Consider the following 20,319-nt stretch of genomic DNA (forward strand, 5'->3'; position numbering starts at 1 on the left):
AATAATCCTTTTGTGAAAGTTACGTGTTTTGATTCATTCTGTCAAAAACCTTAGAGGGGAAATCAAATAATACTTAGAAATAATTCCATGAATGAATTAGAAATAAAACCTCAGTCAGCATCTCCCTGTCCTATGAAAGCCAAAGGAGGTGGCCTATTTAAAGACTGCTTCTTTAGAGAGTAGTCTGTACCCTAAAGAGAGCTGAGCACAGCCTAGCTCCCCGAGAGTCACGGCCAGGGGACCTGAGGAAAGTGCGCCATTTGAAAGCTCAAACAGCAAAAAGATACTAATACTTTAATACCGGAGATACAACTACATAAAATATTGAATAAGCTGAGAAAAGGAAGGCCTGCGCAGTATATTTAAGACTCGTATATGTAGAAGTCTTTTATTTTTAATGATTGGTGCTGTATTGCTCTTGCTTGGTTTTTCTTTGGGGGTAAAATTATACAAATGGATAACTAGCTAGCCAGCTGGTAATACGGGCGTTTCGTTGGTTGCAGAAGTTGTCCAAGTGTAAGTCGCTGTGCCAGTTGGACAAACAGGAGGTGGTATCATCACCCCACGGGAAGACATGGCAGGAACTGAAAGCAAAGGCTTGCCACGGAGAAGGGCACTGAGATATGCCCCGAATCCTCATGGAGTGCAAACGGTCAGAATCTTCCCGAGTAACAGAGGGACAGTGATAACTGGACAATAAACGGGGAAGATGGGAGAAGGAAAGCCAAGAAGAGAGGGAGGTGTTGGGGGTAAAAGGGGGGATAGGACGGGGACATAGGTGCAGACAGGGCTGGAGACAGACAAGCATGGGGAGACCGACACGGGTTCTGGGAGTTACGGGATTCATTCTTTCTCTGCTGGAATGTTGATTTTGAACATTTCAAAACATAAAACCAAAACATCTCATTAGCCCAGGGCACAGTCCCTTGATCTCAGACTTGGTCGGGTCCCTACCCTTCATTTTAAGCCCTCTTGGGAACGATTTTTTTTTTTTTAAGTTACAAAAGTAATTGCTACAGAGGTCAAAGGATAACAAAACTATAAATTATGCCATCAAGCTCACTATACTCAAGAGCGGCTGGAAAGGGCTCTGGTAAAGCCTTCACTCTAAAGGGAACTTTACTCTGGCCAGAAGTGGAGGAGGGGAAAGCAATGAGTGTACATTTGAAAGCTGCCCGTAACTCCTTCTGGGTCTTAACACCAAGAGTGAAGACGGTTATTTCTGCACCATTGGCATTTCTTCCTCTTTCTGATGGAAAGGGAAAGTTTTGTTTTCAGGAACCATTTCTCCAGCAATACAAACCATCACTTAACTTCAGGATGGGCAAGGAGCCCAAATCCTGCCAAGCACGGTAACAGCTGCTCCTATCTCCCCCTATAGTAACTGGTCCAGGGATGGATACCTGGCTCAAAGCAGGCCAATCAGAACTCTTCCGAACAGACGTGTGGTTGCCAAGGGGGAGGGGGAGTTTGGGGTTAGCAGATGCGAACCATTATAAATAGAGGATGGATAAACAACAAGGTCCTGCTGTAGAGCACAGGGAACTACATTCAATACGCTGTGATAAACCATCATGGGAAAGAACCTGAAAAAATATATATATATATAACTGAGTCACTTTGTTGTACAGCAGAAACTAACACAACATTGTAAACCAGCTATACTTCAATGAAATTACAAAACAAAAAGAAATTCTTCCAAAAATTTTTGCAGGAAGAGTTCCTGTCTCCTTCGAAGATTGCAAGTTCTAAAATCTTGGCACCTGCCTGGTTTCCTCTGCGATTTTATGAAGACAAACTGATTGAGAGTGAAGCCCACCACAAGAAAGCAAGTCTATGGAAGCAGAGGAAGAGGCAGAGTGGGGGGCATCATTCAAAACCTGGATGAAGCCCATCCCTGAAACGTTCAGGGACGGATCCAAACAGTATCTTTTTCAGTTGGTTACCTGAAGCTAAAAGGATCTTAAAGTTACTCTTTCATGCATGAACCCCACTATCTTTCGACCGAAGCCGTTACCTATTAGGGACATCTCTTCTGTCCTGGCACACCTGTAGCAGAACTGCAGTAGTATCCCCAGACTCTGTGCAATAGTGCTTTGTATTGCGGCTCTTCTCAGGGCCCACGGAGGCCTGGCTTAACCCTCGGAGAAGTGAGGAAGGCCATCTCTTCTCTATAACAGAGGGGCCATTTAACATTCTAAGCAATTCCCTGGTTTATCTTTAATATAAATATTTCTATTGTCGGCAATGTTGAAATGGGTCGTTTTGTTCCTCCCCAAACTTGTGCCCTGGGGCAAAGGGGAACGTAGCTTTGCAATACAGAGCATTGATCCCACTGTAGAGCTTCTTTCTTTTTTAAAAAAAAAAAAAATTATTGGAGTACAATTGATTTACAATGTCGTGTTAGTTTCAGATGTACAGCAAAGTGAATCAATTATAGATATACATATACCTATTCTTTTGTAGCTTCTCTTCCCATATACGTTCTTGCAGAGTATTGAGTAGAGTTCCCTGTGCTCACTAGTTATCTATTTTATATATAGCAGTGTGTATCTGTCAATCCCAATCTCCCAATTTATCCCTCCCCCGCTTCCCCCCGGCAACTATACGTCTGTTCTCTGTGTCTGTGAGTCTGTTTCTGTTTTGTAAACAAGGTCATCTGCACCATCTGTTTAAAATTCCACACATAAGTGGCCTCATATGGTACCTGTCCTTCTTTGCGCTTGCGTGCATGGGCACACCGCGCCTCAGCGGCCCCTCCACTCACACGAGCTTTAACAAGGAAGGAGGAGAAAGGAAGAGAGGAAGAGGCTTTTTCTGTTATTAGATCAGGCAGAAAATAATTGGCCAAGGGTAGGTCTGAGGAAATCTCTAATGGAAGAGTTTTGTGTCTGAAAATAACACAATTCCTTCAACTAAGTACCTTTAAATTCTTCTCCAATCCATTTTGCATGGCTTCTGGCAGTATTTTCTTGGTAAACTATAGACTGGTCCATGTTCTCTTCTGCAAGGAAACCCTCAGCTTCTGAGAGCAGAGGAAGGGAGACCACATCCATCACTGGGGGTTCACAGTTGGACCCTGCCCACTGGGACAGCCTCACCTCAACGGCAGCACGTGCTCCAGGGGAAATCATCGTTCACACATTCTTCCCCTCTAACCCACCTATCCTCTTATGTTAGCTAGCTCTTACTGAGTACCTGATAGGTGCTGGCTGGTACTGACGTCTCACCTATTCTTCGAGGCGGGACACGCATTGTGTCTCCATCCTTCTGGATCATCACTTATCGCTTCCTAGTCGTGACAGGCGCTGGAGGCGACCCTACCTTTGCCCTCACAGCCTCCTCCTGTGCTCCCTTCTCTTCTGCCCTAAAACACCTGTGACCTGTGTAGGCAACCAGCCTGCATATGCCTGGCACAGACAGGCCCTTCAGGAAGGTCTCGGGGATGGATAGTAAATGCCCCAAGCCCACCTGGGCCCCCTACCCCTTGCCAGTGGTGGAGGTGGACGCCAAGCAAGTGGTCATGCTGTCACCTGTAACACCAGGCACGACTCCTCTGGTCTCACAGCAAGGCTCCCACAGGGCACCTTAAAAACGCACTGAGCTTTCTGTCTCACCTAAGTTTTTCTTGCCGTCCTGAACAGGACTGGAATGCTGAGTGAGAGGCCCACACCCAGCTACATGTTCTGAGCCCCAGTTCTGCAGACTCAGGCTGGGGCTTCACGGGATGCCTTTGGACCTTCCAGAGATAAAATTTAAGATCATTTATGCCAAACAGTGTCTAATGCCGCCTTGTCCTTCCCTTCACTATTTTTAGGGGCTCACAAAAATATTTTGCTTGAAAAATAAATTCTTAGGATAAACTTATGGGTCTCCAATGTCATTAGCAGCTCAATAATAGTGTCTTTTTTTCAGCTGTATGGCAATAGAACTAAGAAATATCTTTATTCCTTTCCACAAAATAACTCTTTCCTTAAAATTTTGTCTCCTAGAGTTTGCACTGTCGTTGTAAACTTGATGTAAGAAATCTATCCTAGGCTTAAAAGTTACATCTACTAGAGGGAAACACAGAAAATGAGTATTTGAGCTTCTGAGGTCTGCGTGGGAGGGTTAATTTGTGCCCCCCATTTCTCCACAATAAATTAATAACAATTATTTATAGGCTGTTGCTGGTAAGATACACAGTTACAGTCTGAATTAGAAAATGGTCAACAAAGCAATCTAAACACAATCAGTTACAGTCGTAACTGTACTCTCTACTTACCGTCTTCTGGGACCTGTGGCCTTTCTATTTTAATTGTCTGTTTACTTGTCTGCTTCTGACCAGACTATGAGTTACTTGAGGGCAGAGACGACTCCCCTTCACCACTGTCTCCCCGCACCCCCATGGGGCTCAGCAAGTGCTCACTGGACTTACAGTAAATACACGAGCAAAAACCAAGGCCACATTAATTCTGTGATAAACAGCAGGAAGGGAGGACAACGCCCAAAAGATTTCCTTCATTTGGAAGAAAAACGAACAGTTTTGATCATCTTCAATTCCAAGTATTAAAAAATGTGTTTCTTTCGCCGAGCAGATTTGGCATTTCTATCATTCAACGTTTTCCACGCTGGACCAAAGACAACATTTCCCCCAAAAGAAACTCAGCTGTTTTGGTGAAAAAGAGGCACTATTTTATTTTTTTTTAATTGAAGTAGAGTTGATTTACAAGGTTGTGTTAATTTCTGCTGTACAGCAAAGTGATTCAGTTATACAGAAGCACCAATGAACAGCCCATTCTTTTCCACACACTGTCATTTACGGTCTTTCTCTTTGTAAAATATAATAAGTAAATTTATTTATGTCAGAGAGGAGCAAACAAACAAACAAAAAATCGACTTTTCCACTAAAAAGTGCCCTCTTAAGGACACCATATGTCACACACATAAGAGCCACATGTGCACAGAGAACACTGAAAAACAAGACATATTTCGGCCCTTTTTACACCAATGTGTGTACACACACACACACCCCATCCTTCCATTCCTGTCCCACACCAATACCCTCCACCACATTGCCTGCACATCTTCTCAGGCTGGAAAAGCAACAAAACCAAACTTGCCTCTGACTTGTTTTGCTCTTTGTAATAATGTCAACCTCACAGCATAAAAACACAACTCCCTCTGTCTGTTTCTTTATAAAAGATGATTTGAGAAGCCAGCAAGGCCACGGGGGTAAAAGTCAAACATCTCACTCGAGTCTGCCCTCTTTTGAAGATGCCGCTAAAACAGTGAATCACATTTTCTAGACTCTTCTACGTTTCAGAATTGAGAAAATATTGACACTGGGGCAGCTTAAATTCCGAAGATGCATTTTATCGGGACACATCTGTATTTAAGTTCTCCAGCCTTGTCATGGAAAAGAGTCCATCTGGTCATTTTTAAAAATCAACTTTAAACTTGAACTTGAGAACACTAAGTCTTGTTAGGAGAAACGTGGTTTTGCTTGAAACAGTGTCGCTTCCAGCCACACGGTGGACAAAGTGAGGCAGAGACACTCCTCTTGGTGCGTTACAACAAAAATGCTGAATAGATGAGTAAAAGAAAACCTTTGTTTTTCATGCAATACTGAACTGTCAGGAAAATAGGAGAATTCTCTGGAGGACAGACAAGAAAAGGAACCAATATTCCAGTGAGGTGACTATGCTCTGGGCCCTGCGGGCATCTGCTGAGCCTCTACGTGCAAGGGCGGGGTGGGGGTGGACGGTTAATGGGCCACAGGTGGTCCAGGAGCTGCGTGGGGCTGCATCCTAGCTCCATCCTTCCCTCTCTACCCTGCGGCCCACACACATCACTCGTAAAAGGTACCCCTCTATGGGAGGCTACAGGGATACGTCAGCAATTAACCGGACGACTAACTTCTCAACAGCCGTAGACAGTGGATGGCGTCTTCACAGAATTGAGAAAAACATAAACACACAACGGAAAATCCTATATCCCGTCTGAACAACTTCCAAGAATGAAGGTGAACTAGAGAAATGTTCAAATAAATAAGACCTGAGTATTTACTATCCACGGGCTTTCACTTAAGAGGCCTTAAAGACTATATTGAAAGAAGTAAAATGATGCTACCCCCAAAATTCTGAAGTGCAAGAAGAAATCGTTAGCATCAAAAGTAAGCCCGTAGGGATGGCTAAAGAAACACCGACCATAAAAACAGTAACGACACATGTTTTACTTGTGAAGGTAAAGAACACAAAACTAAAATCCTCAGAATCCCACACCTATCAGGAATGAGAGTAACTGTGGTGAGAACCAAGCCGGCTCGGACAAGAAGGATGAAACCACCCGGTTATGTGGTTATAGTACCAGAACATGACTATTTTACTGTCTTCATTATTTTCCCAGGCAAATGCCTTTACTGTTAATTACAGGAACTTCCTCCAAAGAACCATTAACTCCTTCAACAAAGCATCAGCAGTTTACTATCTAGCACTGCGGAACCCATGCCTGAAAATCCCTGCCTTGTTTCCACGAGTTCCGAACTATTATGTCCTAATTCTTACACAACCCTTAGTCCAGTCTCAGACTGAAGATCCATTTTAAACCAAACTTCAAACCCTCAGCGGAGTCTGGTTTTGCCTTTCCTCCCCAGACGCTGCTCGAGCTGCCAAGGTGGCCGTCCCTGTCACCATGGTGAGCAATCAACTCAGCTCTGTCTTATCAGCTTGGCGAGCGGAGAGCTGGGATTCAGCATTCCAGGGCAGTTCAAAGGTTCTCAGGTAATTTTCTATTTGGGGAAGGCGGGTAAATGTGAATGAGCTTTCTATATGGAGTCCCGTATGCATTTCTAAGGGAGCCATTTAAACACAGAACTTGATGTACACTTTCTGAATTAGCAGAAAAGAAAACTAGGATGAGAAGACAAACTGAATGAATGCAAAAGAGGAAAGAAAGAAACAGAAAAATGAGTAGAAATGGAATGTACAAAAGAAACAGTAGCAGGCTTCCCTGGTGGCGCAGTGGTTGAGAATCCGCCTGCCGATGCAGGGGACACGGGTTCGAGCCCTGGTCCGGGAAGAGCCCACATGCCGCGGAGCAACTAAGCCCGTGAGCCACAACTACTGAGCCTGCGCTCTAGAGCCCGCAAGCCACAACTACTGAGCCTGTGCTCTAGAGCCCATGTGCTACAACTACTGAGCCCACGTGCCACAACAACTGAAGCCCGTGCGCCTAGAGCCCGTGCTCCACAACAAGAGAAGCCACAGCAATGAGAAGCCTGCGCACCGCAATGAAGAGTAGCCCCCGCTCGCCGCAACTGGAGAAAGCCCGCGCGCAGCAATGAAGACCCAGTGCAGCCAAAAATAAATTAATTAATTAAAAAAAAGTAACAGCAGCACTGAATCTAAAAAAGGTATAATCAGAACCAATGTGCTAAATTAAGTTCCTAAGCGTAACATGAAGATTTTTAACTGAACTTTTTAATCTTACTCATGTTCCTCTCACAAGGGATAACACACACACACACACACACACACACACACACACACCCCTAAGGACACAGGAAAGCTCAAAGTAAAAAAATGGAAAGAATGCCAGGCAAATAACCAGCCCAATTCCTGGCACATCTATATCAGTATTAGGCACAATATACTTTGAAGTCAAAACAAAACATAATAAAGATTAAACAAGATCAGGTCTCTGACCTGCCTGCACCAACCGGCACAATTTAGACACATATAAAAACAAAAGTGGACAGTCCTACAAGATGAAACTGATACATATATGTATTCTCTATTAGGAGTATTTGACACATACCTCTCAGGAATTGTTACATCAGGAAGAAAACAAAATCAGGGAAGACCCTGATGTCGTGACCAGCACGGCTACAAAACTTGCCATGATGTACATACATGCAGTGCTGAACCCATAACGGAAGGAGAGCACATTTGGAAACTTAAAAATCTTGAAGCAAGTGAAGCCAAGTATTAAATTTTGAACAATCACAGACAAACGGGCCACATTCTTTTTGGGCCTCTTACTGCTGTGGCCTCTCCCGTTGTGGAGCACAGGCTCCGGACGCGCAGGCTCAGCGGCCATGGCTCACGGGCCCAGCTGCTCCGCGGCACATGGGATCTTCCCGGACCAGGGCATGAACCCGCGTCCCCTGCATCGGCAGGTGGGCTCTCAACCACTGCGCCACCAGGGAAGCCCAAACGGGCCATATTCTTTATCCAAAATACAATTAATTTAGAAATCTATAATAAAAAATGCATTTAAAAAACCTTATGCATTTAACGTAGAAAATGAACAATATGCTTCTATATGACCCGTGCGGCTTAAAAGAAGAAAACAATCGATGTTATAAAAATCCCCAAATGGACAAAAATAAAAATACCACATTATCAAAATTGGCAAGATGCGTTGAACACTGGATTGAGAAAGCAAGTTCGTGTCGTGGAAATGCAGTAAATGAGCAGGGGGCTTCCCTGGTGGCACAGTGGTTAAGCATCCGCCTGCCAATGCAGGGGACACAGGTATGAGCCCTGGTCCAGGAAGATCCCACATGCCGCGGAGCAGCTAAGCCCGTGCGCCACAACTACTGAGCATGCTCTCTAGAGCCCGCGAGCCACAACTGCTGAGCCCATGTGCCACAACTGCTGAGCCTGTGGTATAGAGTCCGTGGGCCACAGATGCTGGGCCTGTGGCGGGAGAGGCCACTGCGGTGAGGGGCCCTCATGCTGAGGTGGGGAGTGGCCCCCCCCTCGCTGCGGCTGGGAAGCACCTACATGCAGCGGCGAAGGCCCAATGCAGCCGTAAATAAATATATAAATAAATAAATTTTATTAATAAAAAATAGATCTTCAAATAAATTAAAAAATGAGCAGTCCGAGGTACCCATCGCCTAGAGAACATTCTGGCCAGAATCTTTCAGCAGGACTTAATTATGAAGACGCACTCAGAAATGAAATTGAGAGACATTCCACTGAACAAACGGGCTGGATAGCTCACAAATATCAGTGTCATGAAAGCGAAGAAAAGGCAAGAAAAGAGTTACAATAACCAACTTCGATCAATGACTGATTACCGAATCAAAGCATAATAAGAAAAAAAGCAAATAATGAAGTGATAACATATTGGGATCGTGAGAAACATTGGAAAATCAACTATATATCAGGTAATAGTTTCATGTTAATGTTACATTTCTTGCAGGTGATACTGGTTTTCAAAAGACAAAGGAAATATCCTAGCTCTTAGGTGATACATGGTGAGGTATAAAGTGTCATTATCTCTGTAACTTACTTTTAAAAGCCAAATTAAATGAATAAAAAAATGTCTCCCAAAGGGAAAATAGGCCCCTTAGAAAAGTAAAACAAAACAAAACAAAAACAAAGTACTTCAAATAATATAAGAAAATCTTCATCAATCATCATATTCAATATCGATGTGTTAACAAAACTTTTACCTCCAGTGGCCAAAGATGAAACGATTTCAACAACAAAGTAAACGACAATAGCACTGCGTTATAACACAGGGCATAAAATAAATCTCCGTGAGTCTATACTGATACAAATGATTGAAGAAATAAAGGAAGGAAGGAAGGAGGGAAGAAAAGGAAGAGGCACAAATTTTCTTTACTGAAGAATTCCCAATAATATATGTATATATTCCCCCCTCTAGGAGGTGTAACTTAATCACCGTCTCCTAGAATGTGGACTGGACTTCGTCACGTACCTCCAAATAATAGCATATGAAAGGGAAATGTACTTCCTCACCAGAGGAGAAGCCCACCTGACCTGAGCGATTATTGCTAACACCGTCAGTGATGAGTGCGGCTGGTAGTACATACCCTCTGCCACCATATGAGGAGAAGAGCAGCTCACCTATTTGGAACCCTTCCCCCAAACCAATAACCTCAGTGTGATCACCAGGAAACATCTGAAGAACCTAAACTGAGCCCTCTTCTACGAATTACCTGACCACTACTCTTCAAAACTCTCAAGGCCATGAAAGACCAAAAAGAGAAGCTCACAGGTCGGAGGAGACTAAGGAGGCTTGAGGACTGAAGGCAAGGCTCATCCTGGAAAGGATCCTGAACCAGAAGAAGCACACGGAGTGACCGCACCGCTGACATCTGTGTAAAGCGTGTAGCTCAGTGAGTGGCATTGTGTGAATGCTGGCGTCTTAGTTATGCAAATATGTGGTGCTGACGGAAGATATAACATGGGGGGAACCTGGGAATATGGGAACTATACCATCTTTGCAACATTCTGTAAATCTAAAGTTATTCCAAAGTTTAAACTTTATTTTTTTTTAAAGAAGCAAACTCAAATCAGGAAGTCAGAGACACCTCCTCATGCAATCAACAACTTAATAAGAAATAGAAAAGAGTAAAAAGAACTGACTGGAAGAAAGACATCTTTCTCATGAACCATATCTTTTTTTGCACAAATCCAAAATAATTGCCAGAAGAATTATTAAAATAAAGAGCTTAGTGAGTTTGCTACATACAAGATCGCTACTAAAAAACTATACAATTAGAAATGCTAGATACAAGATCGCTACTAAAAAACTGATTGCCTTTCTATATACCAGCAATATACAATTAGAAATGCTAGCTACAAGATTGCTACTAAAAAACTGATTGCCTTTCTATATACCAGCAATATACAATTAGAAATGTAATTTTCAAAAAGCGATTTTAGTAAGAGACCATAGAAAGAAATCTAAATAATGATGCATCACATCTTTATAAAGAATAGTTTAAAACTGTACAGACAATAAAGAAGACCCAAATAATCGGAGAAGCATAAAGTTTCAAGGACAGAAAGGTCGTTACAATAAGGATGTCAATTCTTCTCAGAATGATCTATACGTGCATTCTTCTCAGAATGATCTATACGTGCAAGGCTATTTCAATAAAAATCACAGCAGGAGTTTTCAAGGAACTTGGTAACCTATTTCTGAAAACATATATTGAAAAGTAAAATGGTGAGGATGCTCGAAAAGGAGAGGAAAACAAGGCGACTTCCCTACCACACAGCTTCTGTAACGCTACAGTAATTGAGACAGGGTCAATTTGGTACACAGGGGGGCACAGTAAACCCAAGGAACAGAACAGAGAGCCGAGAAACAGGCCAGATCAGATACAAAAATCTGACCTGTAAGTTGGCTTTGCACATCATTGGAAGAAAGTGTGACTATTCAATAAATGATGTCAGGGGCTTCCCTGGTGGCACAGTGGTTGAGAGCCCGCCTGTCGATGCAGGCGACGCGGGTTCGTACCCCGGTCCGGGAAGATCCCACATGGCGCGGAGCGGCTGGGCCCGTGAGCCATGGCCGCTGAGCCTGCGCGTCCGCAGCCTGTGCTCTGCAACGGGAGAGGCCGCAACAGTAAGAGGCCCGCGGACCGCAAACAAAAAAAAATGCCTTTGCTGGGTTTCCCTGGTGGCGCAGTGGTTGAGAGTCCGCCTGCCGATGCAGGGAACGCGGGTTCGTGCCCCGGTCCAGTAAGATCCCACATGGCGCGGAGCGGCTGGGCCCGTGAGCCATGGCCGCTGAGCCTGCGCGTCCCGGAGCCTGTGCTCCGCAACGGGAGAGGCCACAACAGTGAGAGGCCCGCGTAATATAAAAAATAAAAATTAAATAAATAAATGAATAAATGATGTCAGGACTCTATGTGATACCCTAGTGAAGAACCTCACATCGATAAGATGAATTACAGATGAATGAAGGACTTAAATGTGGAAACCAAAGTTTAAATAGCCAAAGATCCCAGTAAAAACTGGGCAAAAGACATCAGCAGGAATTTCACAGCGAAGGATATCTGAGTAGCCAACAACAATATGAAAATTTTCAAGCTCACTGCTAATAAGAAGAAACAAATAGGAATTAACATTAAGGTACAATTCTACACTTACTGTAATACCCAGAATTAAAAGAATGCCAAATCAAAAGGTTGGGGAGAATGCAGAAAAACAACATTTTGTATATTGTTGGTAGAACTGTAAATTGGTCACTTTTAAGAATAATGTAACTCTACCTCATGAAGTTGAAAATATTAATTTCTTAAGACAGCAATACCATTCTCAGCTATAGATTCGAAGAAAGTTTTCTTGCACTTTGGACAAGGAGCATTGGAAATAAGCCAGACATTCATCAAAGCGGAAAAGACAAGAAAGGTTGCCTATTTATACCATGGAGTACGGTCTGTCACAGAAAGCAAAGGACCCGAGCTCTCTGCATCTACGTGAACTGGAAAAACATCAGACGGCATCAGGTCACAGGAGTAAGCACGTAGTATTACCCCACTGATATATACTTCAAAAGAGGCAAAACAATTTTTACAGGCTAGTTCACAGGGAGATGTGTACATGTGGTAAAATTACAGAGAAAATTGGGAGGTCGAGGAAAAACAGAAAAACTTAAGACAATGATTATATGTGCAGGAATAATAGGAAGGTACATCAAGGAAGCACGAAAAGAAGGGATTTCAGAACTATTGGAAGAGTCACTTTTCTCGAGTCTCCTATGGTGCGTGACGTCGAGCCACAAAATGCTGCGGTAGGCGTCCTGGACGACAGTTTATCTTCTGCGATCTAACCACTCACATGCATCACACACACACGCGTGCACACACGCACGCACACAGGACGCTGCCTGTCCCGTCACACGTCCAGCCAGGCGTGCAGGTGTCACGCGGCCCTCCCGGCACTGACCGGTGGGAACAGAACTCCTGTCACTGCCACTGCTGTCACGGATCCTTTGTCTCGGACCCGGGAGCCTCCTGTCTGCAATCAGCATCCATGAAACTGTGGCAGGTTAACTTGATACTTTGCAAGGAGGGCCAAACTTTAAACCCTCTGCAGTTTTTACAACATTATGTAATGCTCCACATGAAAAGAAGGCAAGAGGTGTAGAACGGCATGGTGAGAAAACATCTCTACGAGGGTTAGAAAAATGGATTTTAGTACGTGTTGAGTTATAAAACATGAATGAGATCTAGGGCAGCTACTTTACTTCTCTGGCTTGTTTGCTTATCTATAAAATGAAGGGTTGAATAACACCATCTCTAAAAATAGCTAGAATAGCTTATCCTTCTCAAAGCCTAAAATTAGAGATGTAAGGGAAAAAATAACCTGAAACGCATAGCCACAGAAAAAAGAACTTGAAGGAAAAAATGTAACTATATATAAATGTTAAAGATACAACTTGTGATGACAGCAAGCATAAAGTTTATCTTATCTGTATTGAAATATTTATCTGTAATATGCCACGAAGAGAAAATTCTCTTTTAACTTGTATATCAAAGGGAAAATAAAGAACCCCACAAAGAAGCTCAAGTGAAATATTTTCATGATATACAAATGCCATTGAAGTGAAAAATCTTCCCTGAGACCACCCAACCCTGACAAGTATATTCACATAGGATTTAAAGACTAATATTTGTATGACATACGGTAGGTGGTCTTTTGCGTGGGTGAAATACTCCAGCTGACTCTGGTTCATGAAAGCTTCTAGGAGAATTATGATAAATTTCTACCTGGCCAACTATAATGTTAGCCTAAATGTTTAATTCTGCTTTCAGAACTGGACTTCTTCCTTGTAATGAAATATTCAGATTTCTTAGTTCTGGGTGTATGTACGTATCTATTTGTGTATCTATGGATACTGGATAGTATGGATAAAACGTATGCATGGACACTGCTCTTTCTTTTTACAGCTTACTATTTATCTTATTGATTTGGCTATAAGGAAGCTCAAATGTAAAAGTTTTGGCACTAGTGGTAACTCTGGCACAACCTTCATTCCTTTACTTGGCTTTTGATTCTCTATTCCTTATTTTATAAATTGTTTTACTCTATATGTAATTTTTTTTTACCATATATTACCTCAAATTACTATCAGATGTAGATAGAAACAGAGCTTAAATAAGGTTGTAAATTTCTTGGATCATCAGAAAAACATAAGAGAACAAAAGATGCCATTTAAAATCACAGCCTCAAAATGAAGCAACTTGAAAGACTGTAACAGTTGTTACACTGTTGGAATTTCAAGTATGATCACTTACTTGCATATGTCATCTTCTGGGTCTTCAAGCCCAAATCTCTCATCAAATGTGAGCTGTATCCATACATTTTCCTCTACTGCTACTAATCTCCATACCAAGACCATATTTCTTGGATAAGTATGAGGAAACCTCGGGCTGTGAATACTTCCATTAGTAGACACAGTAATAATTCTCTCATGCTGGGGATCTTGTACTCCTGAAAGTAAAAACATAAGCATAGACACACACTTAGAACAGACATTTCAAAAATTACAGGTTTCAAAATAACTTCTGAAAAAAGGTAACCAATACAAGCCCAAAGTTTCCCATGAACTGTAATTACTAAATGATTTCAACCCTTAAATGATCTCGAAAAACGAAATGAGGTCAAAGCAATGGTATCAATTTCTTGTTGTAAGGGAACTAACAGCGATCTACGAAGATATGAAATTATAAGAAATGTTGCAGGACTTCTCAGTGACTTTAAAAGGCTAACATGAACTTTAAATTTCTAAGAGGAAAATACAGTATAAAATCGCTTCCAAGTTTATTAGGCATGGCAACCTTTTACACGGTGAAACGCCAAAATACATTGTTATTAATATCTTTTTCTTTTGCTTAGATTGTTGGGGGAGACATGAGGGGACGGGCAAATTGAAACAATTTGTTGAGACAAAAGTGTTCTTTTTTTATTGAAGCATAGTTGACTTACAGTGTTTCAGGTGTACAGCAACATGATTCATTTATATATAGATATTTTTTTCAGATTCTTTTCCATTATAGGTCACTACAAGATACTGAATATAGTTTCCTGTGCTATACAGTAGGTCCCAGTTGTTTATCTATTTTACACACAGTAGCGTAGAGACAAAAGTGTTCTTATATCCACCCAAATGAGAGTTCATAATGAGAGGAAACAAATAATTGGTATTTGGAAAAGGAGCAGCTGTTTACCTACACAAAGAAAATCTAAGAAGTAAGACAGTTACACTTTTTCAGGCCATGAAAATCCAATCCATTGTTTGCTAAATTCCAGTAAAAAAAAAACAAAAACAAAAAAACAAACCTTTTAAAGACCTTTTATTCAATTTCTAAAACAATTTAAAAGTCTTAAACTGCACCTTGAACACATGAAGTAATGTGCATGGCACAACACCCGACACGTTTTTTGTTCAACTTTGATATACTCATAACATCAGGACAACAATATTATCCTGTACCAATACCTCATTAGTTTTCATGATTTAGAGATATGCTTCATAAGACTGAACTTTGTATTTGCAGTATTATACAGAGAGAAGAATATCATTACTTTATAAGCACCATTTTTCCTTTATTTGCCCATTTCCCAACATCCAATCTCAATATATGCATAGTTACTTTCAGAAATATGAAAAAATTCTCATTTTATTGACTCCTTTTAGGTACATCCCATCAAACTGTGCCATACAGAGTTGTCTAAGGACTATTAAATCATTGACATTTTATACTAAACTACATTTTTCTTCTCTCTTTTTTTTTTCTTTCTATTATGGTTTTCTGCCTTTTCCTCTTCAATTCTTTCACTCCCATACCCTACTTCCCTTTTTTTAATTGAAACGTAACTGATTTACAGTATTGTGTTAGTTTCAGGTGTACAGCAAAGTGATTCAGTGATACAGACATATGTATCTACTTTTTCAGCTTCTTTTCCATTATAGGTCATTACAAGACGCTGAGTACAGCTCCCTGTGCTCTACAGTGGGTCCTTGTTGGTTATTTGTTTTATAGACAGTAGTATGGATCTGTGAATCCTAATTCCTTTTTGACCAATGGACTCCTCCATGCCAAGTTTGCCTGCTAAGTATTTCAACTCCACGTGCTCTCTCCATGATTTTACACCAATGACCCTGCTTCCCGCTCTGGAAGGCAGACTCTGAGGCGACCCCCGATGTCCCTCACGCGTCAGGAGCCTCTGCCTTGAGTGGGTGGAAGCTGTGACAAGGATGGGGCATTACTCCCAGGATCAGGTCAGTTGTTAACTCTGAGTTAACCCAAAGTTAGATTATAGGAGAAGCCTAACCTAATAGGGTGAGCCCTTAACAGGAGCTGGCCCTTCCTGATCTTAGAAATTCCAAGTGTGAAAGACACTCAATGGGGAAAATTCTGTGTGGTGGCCTTGGAAAGGGAGCGGGTTGGTGCCCAGGATGTGGACGGCTGAGAGGTACCGAGAAAGAGGGGGTTTATCCTGAAACCTCAAGAGACCTCGATGAATCGGAGGCAGACTCTTCACCAGCCTCCAGAAAGGAATCGAATCTCGCTCATACCTTGATTTTAGTCTTGTAAAAACTTGGAGCAAAAGCCCAGTCTCCCAGGCCTGGATTTCTCAGCTCCAGAGCTGAGAGCAAACAGGGTGTATAAAACTGCGGGTTCGTGGTGATTTCTTACCTAACAGTAGACAATTAATATACCTTCTGCTGTGCGCAAAGCTATTTGATTTGCAAGTATGTCTTTTTGCCCTTCGTTCTTCAACGGCACTTAGAGTCATTGCAGCAACTTTTCATTTACTATTTATGTGACTCAAAATACATACTTCACACTGATAAAATGCAACTTAAGAATATGCTCTAAGATACTTCTTGAATTCAAAAGACAATGTCAAGGGTTATTTATTAGTGAGAATATGATTCGGGTTAAAGAATACCTGTTTTATTGGTAAAACACCCCAAATACTTTTAAAGCAGCTTTTTCATTCTCTTAAACTCAGCTGTTTCAACAATGAGTCTGTTAAGTATGATTTTATATTGTCTAAGACAAGATAAAGACAAACATAATTTCCTTTGAATATATACAGTGCATATAATGGGGAATATCATCATATTAGTAAATATGCCTTAAGCGCCATAGGATGTTTAAATTAAATAATTATTATTTATAATTATCACTTGTGCAAAAGCACGTTCCCTCTCATTGGGGGCTAATGTTCGATATGGCCATAGGTTATATTCACATATATCAAATAATCAATACCTCTCCACATAATTTAGCACCAGTAGATCTCATAAGGACACAGAAGGATCTATCAAGTTAGATGAATTCTCCTCTATACTGACAAGTTTTTAAAGAAAATGATTATAATCTACTATTAAAATTAAGTTAATACATTGTCTGTTTTCAAAGATTTCTTTAAAAAATGAGATTATTTCCCCACTATCTAACTTTTAATACAATAGCCTGCATATGTCAGAGGTGTTTTACAGCAGTAGCTTATATCAAGAGTCCTTCTCATTCTGGCAGCTAATTTTTCTTTTAATGAATTAATTTTTTCCAATCAAATTTATTAAAATATATTATTTGCCCCATTCTGTCTCAAAAAAGAAAAAAAAAACAAGAGTGCCTTATATCAGCCACAGCACTGTTTACAAATATAACAGTGTTTATGCTTTCATATGCGTAAACTACACGGCTACTAAAAGATCTGAGTTCTATTTTTATATCTTCAGTCAAAAAAGCACATGGCTAAAACGTATATACTTAGATTGTGTTTACATCTTTATTTTTTCCTTTATAGTCCACAATTCCATTAAACTATAATTAAGCATAATTTAAAGGTTGCAAATCTAGGCCTTATTTGTGGTAAAAGAATTGTAAATTTCCTTTGAAGTTAAATTGCTGCTCCCCCAAAATCATCTCAGAACGCAGTGAGGTTTGCCACCAAATACATATGATTTGCACATGACTGTCAACGTTACATGTAAATCTCAAACAACAAGGCCTATAATCGAAAAGGAAAAAAAAGAAGCAACAAAGAGTAGGATCTACCAAAATAAGACTTTGCATTCGTAGCTCAGCTGCTTAAAAAACCGTCTTTCCAAACACAGAACTCTACTAGGGTTTTAGGGATGAGACAAGTACCTATTTTGTGACTACTTTATTGAATGTTTGCTTTTCCTAAACAATGGACAGTACACTCAACGGAAGTACCAAAGAAATGAAACAAATGTTTGTCAGCAATCATTAACGTGTTTACAACATACTCCTTGCAATGCATCCTCAACAGGAATAAGTCTTGCTCTTCCAGATAAGTCTTGTTCATCCAGATAAGACAGCATGAAGAGTGAAAATATATACATAAACACTAAATTTTAAAAATTAAAATTAACACCATTTCATATTATCCTACCCAACCCTCCTTGAGGTCAGAGTATTGAAAACTAACAATAGAAAAGGAAAAGAAGGGAGATTAATAATGTGAAGACTCTAAAATTGTTGACTAAATATGTTCACATACAATTCAGTTATGAAGAATCATTACACATCTGTATGTACTCAATAAGTTAACAGTAAAACCAAAGCAATTTCATAATATTTGCCATGCATTTCAGACTGTTAGCCCCTTTAAAAGTATATCTATTGGGCTTCCCTGGTGGCGCAGTTGTTGGGAGTCCGCCTGCCGATGCAGGTGACACGGGTTCGTGCCCCGGTCCGGAAAGATCCCACATGTCGCAGAGCGGCTGGGCCCGTGAGCCATGGCCACTGAGCCTGCACGTCCGGAGCCTGTGCTCCACAGCGGGAGAGGCCACAACAGTGAGAGGCCCGCGTACCGCAAAAAAAAAAAAAAAAGTATATTTATTAAGAACGAAAGAGGGAAGGAGTAAGAGAATCATGAAAAGCAAAAAAAAAATTTAATGCTTGAAAATCTGTATTATTTAAAAAGATAACATCAAAAAAGAAGTTCTGTAGGGAGTTCCCTGGCGGACCAGTGGGCAAGACTCCACGCTCCCAATGCAGGGGGCCTAGGTTCCATCCCTGGTCAGGGAACCAGATCCCACATGCATGCCACAACCAAGACCCGGAGCACCAAAATAAATACATAAATAAACATCTAAAAAAGAAAAGTCTGTGGGCAAGATGTAATTCCTAAAGAAAGAGAAACCATCCGTCCTTCTCCATGCTAACGCTTTAAGTTGGCAATAGCAGAAAAGACCTGGAGGATTAAGAATGAGGTAAAAAGAAAGGCCTCCAGTTTTGGTTTAGCTTTAAGTTCTGAAGAATCCTGGTTCCTGTTCACGTAGGGAGGGCGTAGGGATGTGTCCCCATAAACTGGTAGATTTCACAGGTGTCTTGTGAGATTTTTGATGCGTTTACTTCCAAATACATGTTATCTTCAAATTGCGTTAGAAAAGGTATTTCTGTAATAGTCAGGTGCACCTATTTCCAGATCCTTCCTTGATGCATACACATGCGCACTGGTCTCACTTGTGCTTTGATCTGCTCACTATTTTTTTTTTTTTTGCCTGTGATAATCCTTCTTTATCTCAATCTTGCTAGTTTTTTATACGGCTATTTCCATTTTCAATCTCATTAACTCTTAATTAGCAAATTTCACTTTTAACAAAAGTTAGTTAAAATCATTTAACATATATATACATGCACACATACAAACATACATATATGTATTTGTTGCTAGTTTCACTGGCTCCATAAATTGGCAATTTTTGCCTAGAAAATCCAGAGTAATCTCACCTAATCTTACTTGATCCTGTAGAGAGAACGTATACTTGAACTCCACAGCGCAAACAAATCGCTCTCCATAAATTCCAAACTATATAGAAGTACCTTGTTTTCATGCTTAATATTTTAAATTCTGACTATTGTACAAAAGTACAATAATACTTAATACAATAACACAAAAAAACTGAGGCTCAAGTTTTTGTTTTCTTATTGGCTCCATCTACTGTTTCCCCTACTTTAAAACAACAGCAAAATAAAACAATCAAAAAAAGTTAGTGTCGTCTACCTCAAACTGTTTACAAATTGCAAAAAAAAGTTCACTAAGGAAAAATAAAAGATTGTTATATTAAGTAAGCCATAAAAACAGATGCAATTATTTAAAATATGCCCAAGGGAAGTTCTTGAATTTATTCCAGGAGATAATCATTTTATGCCTCAAGGGAATGAATAGTCAAAAATCATATATTGAGAACCTATTATGTTTCATGCACTGTACCAAGGGCTTGGGACATCAGAACAAGACAAAGCCTTGTCCTCTTAATGTGACAACTTCTAGGACTGTAATTTAGTATCATTCCTAGACTAGGTATTCTAGTAAATACACACTCAATTATCAAAACCCACTTCAGATGTCACCTTTTATGGAATGTAATCCTTAATTCCCTTTGTACATTCCTTTAGGGCTGCATTTTAAAAAATGTATTTTATTGAAGTATAGTTGATTTGCAACATTGTGTTAATTTCTGCTGTGCAGCAAAGTGATTCAGTTATACAGATATATACATTCTTTCTTATAT

The 20,319-nt window shown here is 40.7% G+C and overlaps 1 protein-coding gene across 5 annotated transcripts in view; it reads right to left on the minus strand.

Annotated features, from left to right (window-relative positions):
- Positions 1–20,319, minus strand: part of PDGFC (platelet derived growth factor C) — a 225,052-nt gene that overhangs the window by 84,060 nt on the left and 120,673 nt on the right. For all 5 annotated transcript variants that reach the window (XM_027116805.1, XM_027116804.1, XM_027116803.1 and 2 more), the window contains one exon: positions 14,051–14,246. In XM_027116805.1, coding sequence (XP_026972606.1) covers positions 14,051–14,246 — 196 coding nt within the window. The remainder of the gene's footprint in view (positions 1–14,050; positions 14,247–20,319) is intronic.

The sequence above is a fragment of the Aethalodelphis obliquidens genome, unplaced genomic scaffold (assembly GCF_003676395.1).
Source record: "Aethalodelphis obliquidens isolate GAN/ISIS:26980383/991018 unplaced genomic scaffold, ASM367639v1 scaffold17, whole genome shotgun sequence".
Classification (NCBI taxonomy): Eukaryota; Metazoa; Chordata; class Mammalia; order Artiodactyla; family Delphinidae; genus Aethalodelphis; species Aethalodelphis obliquidens.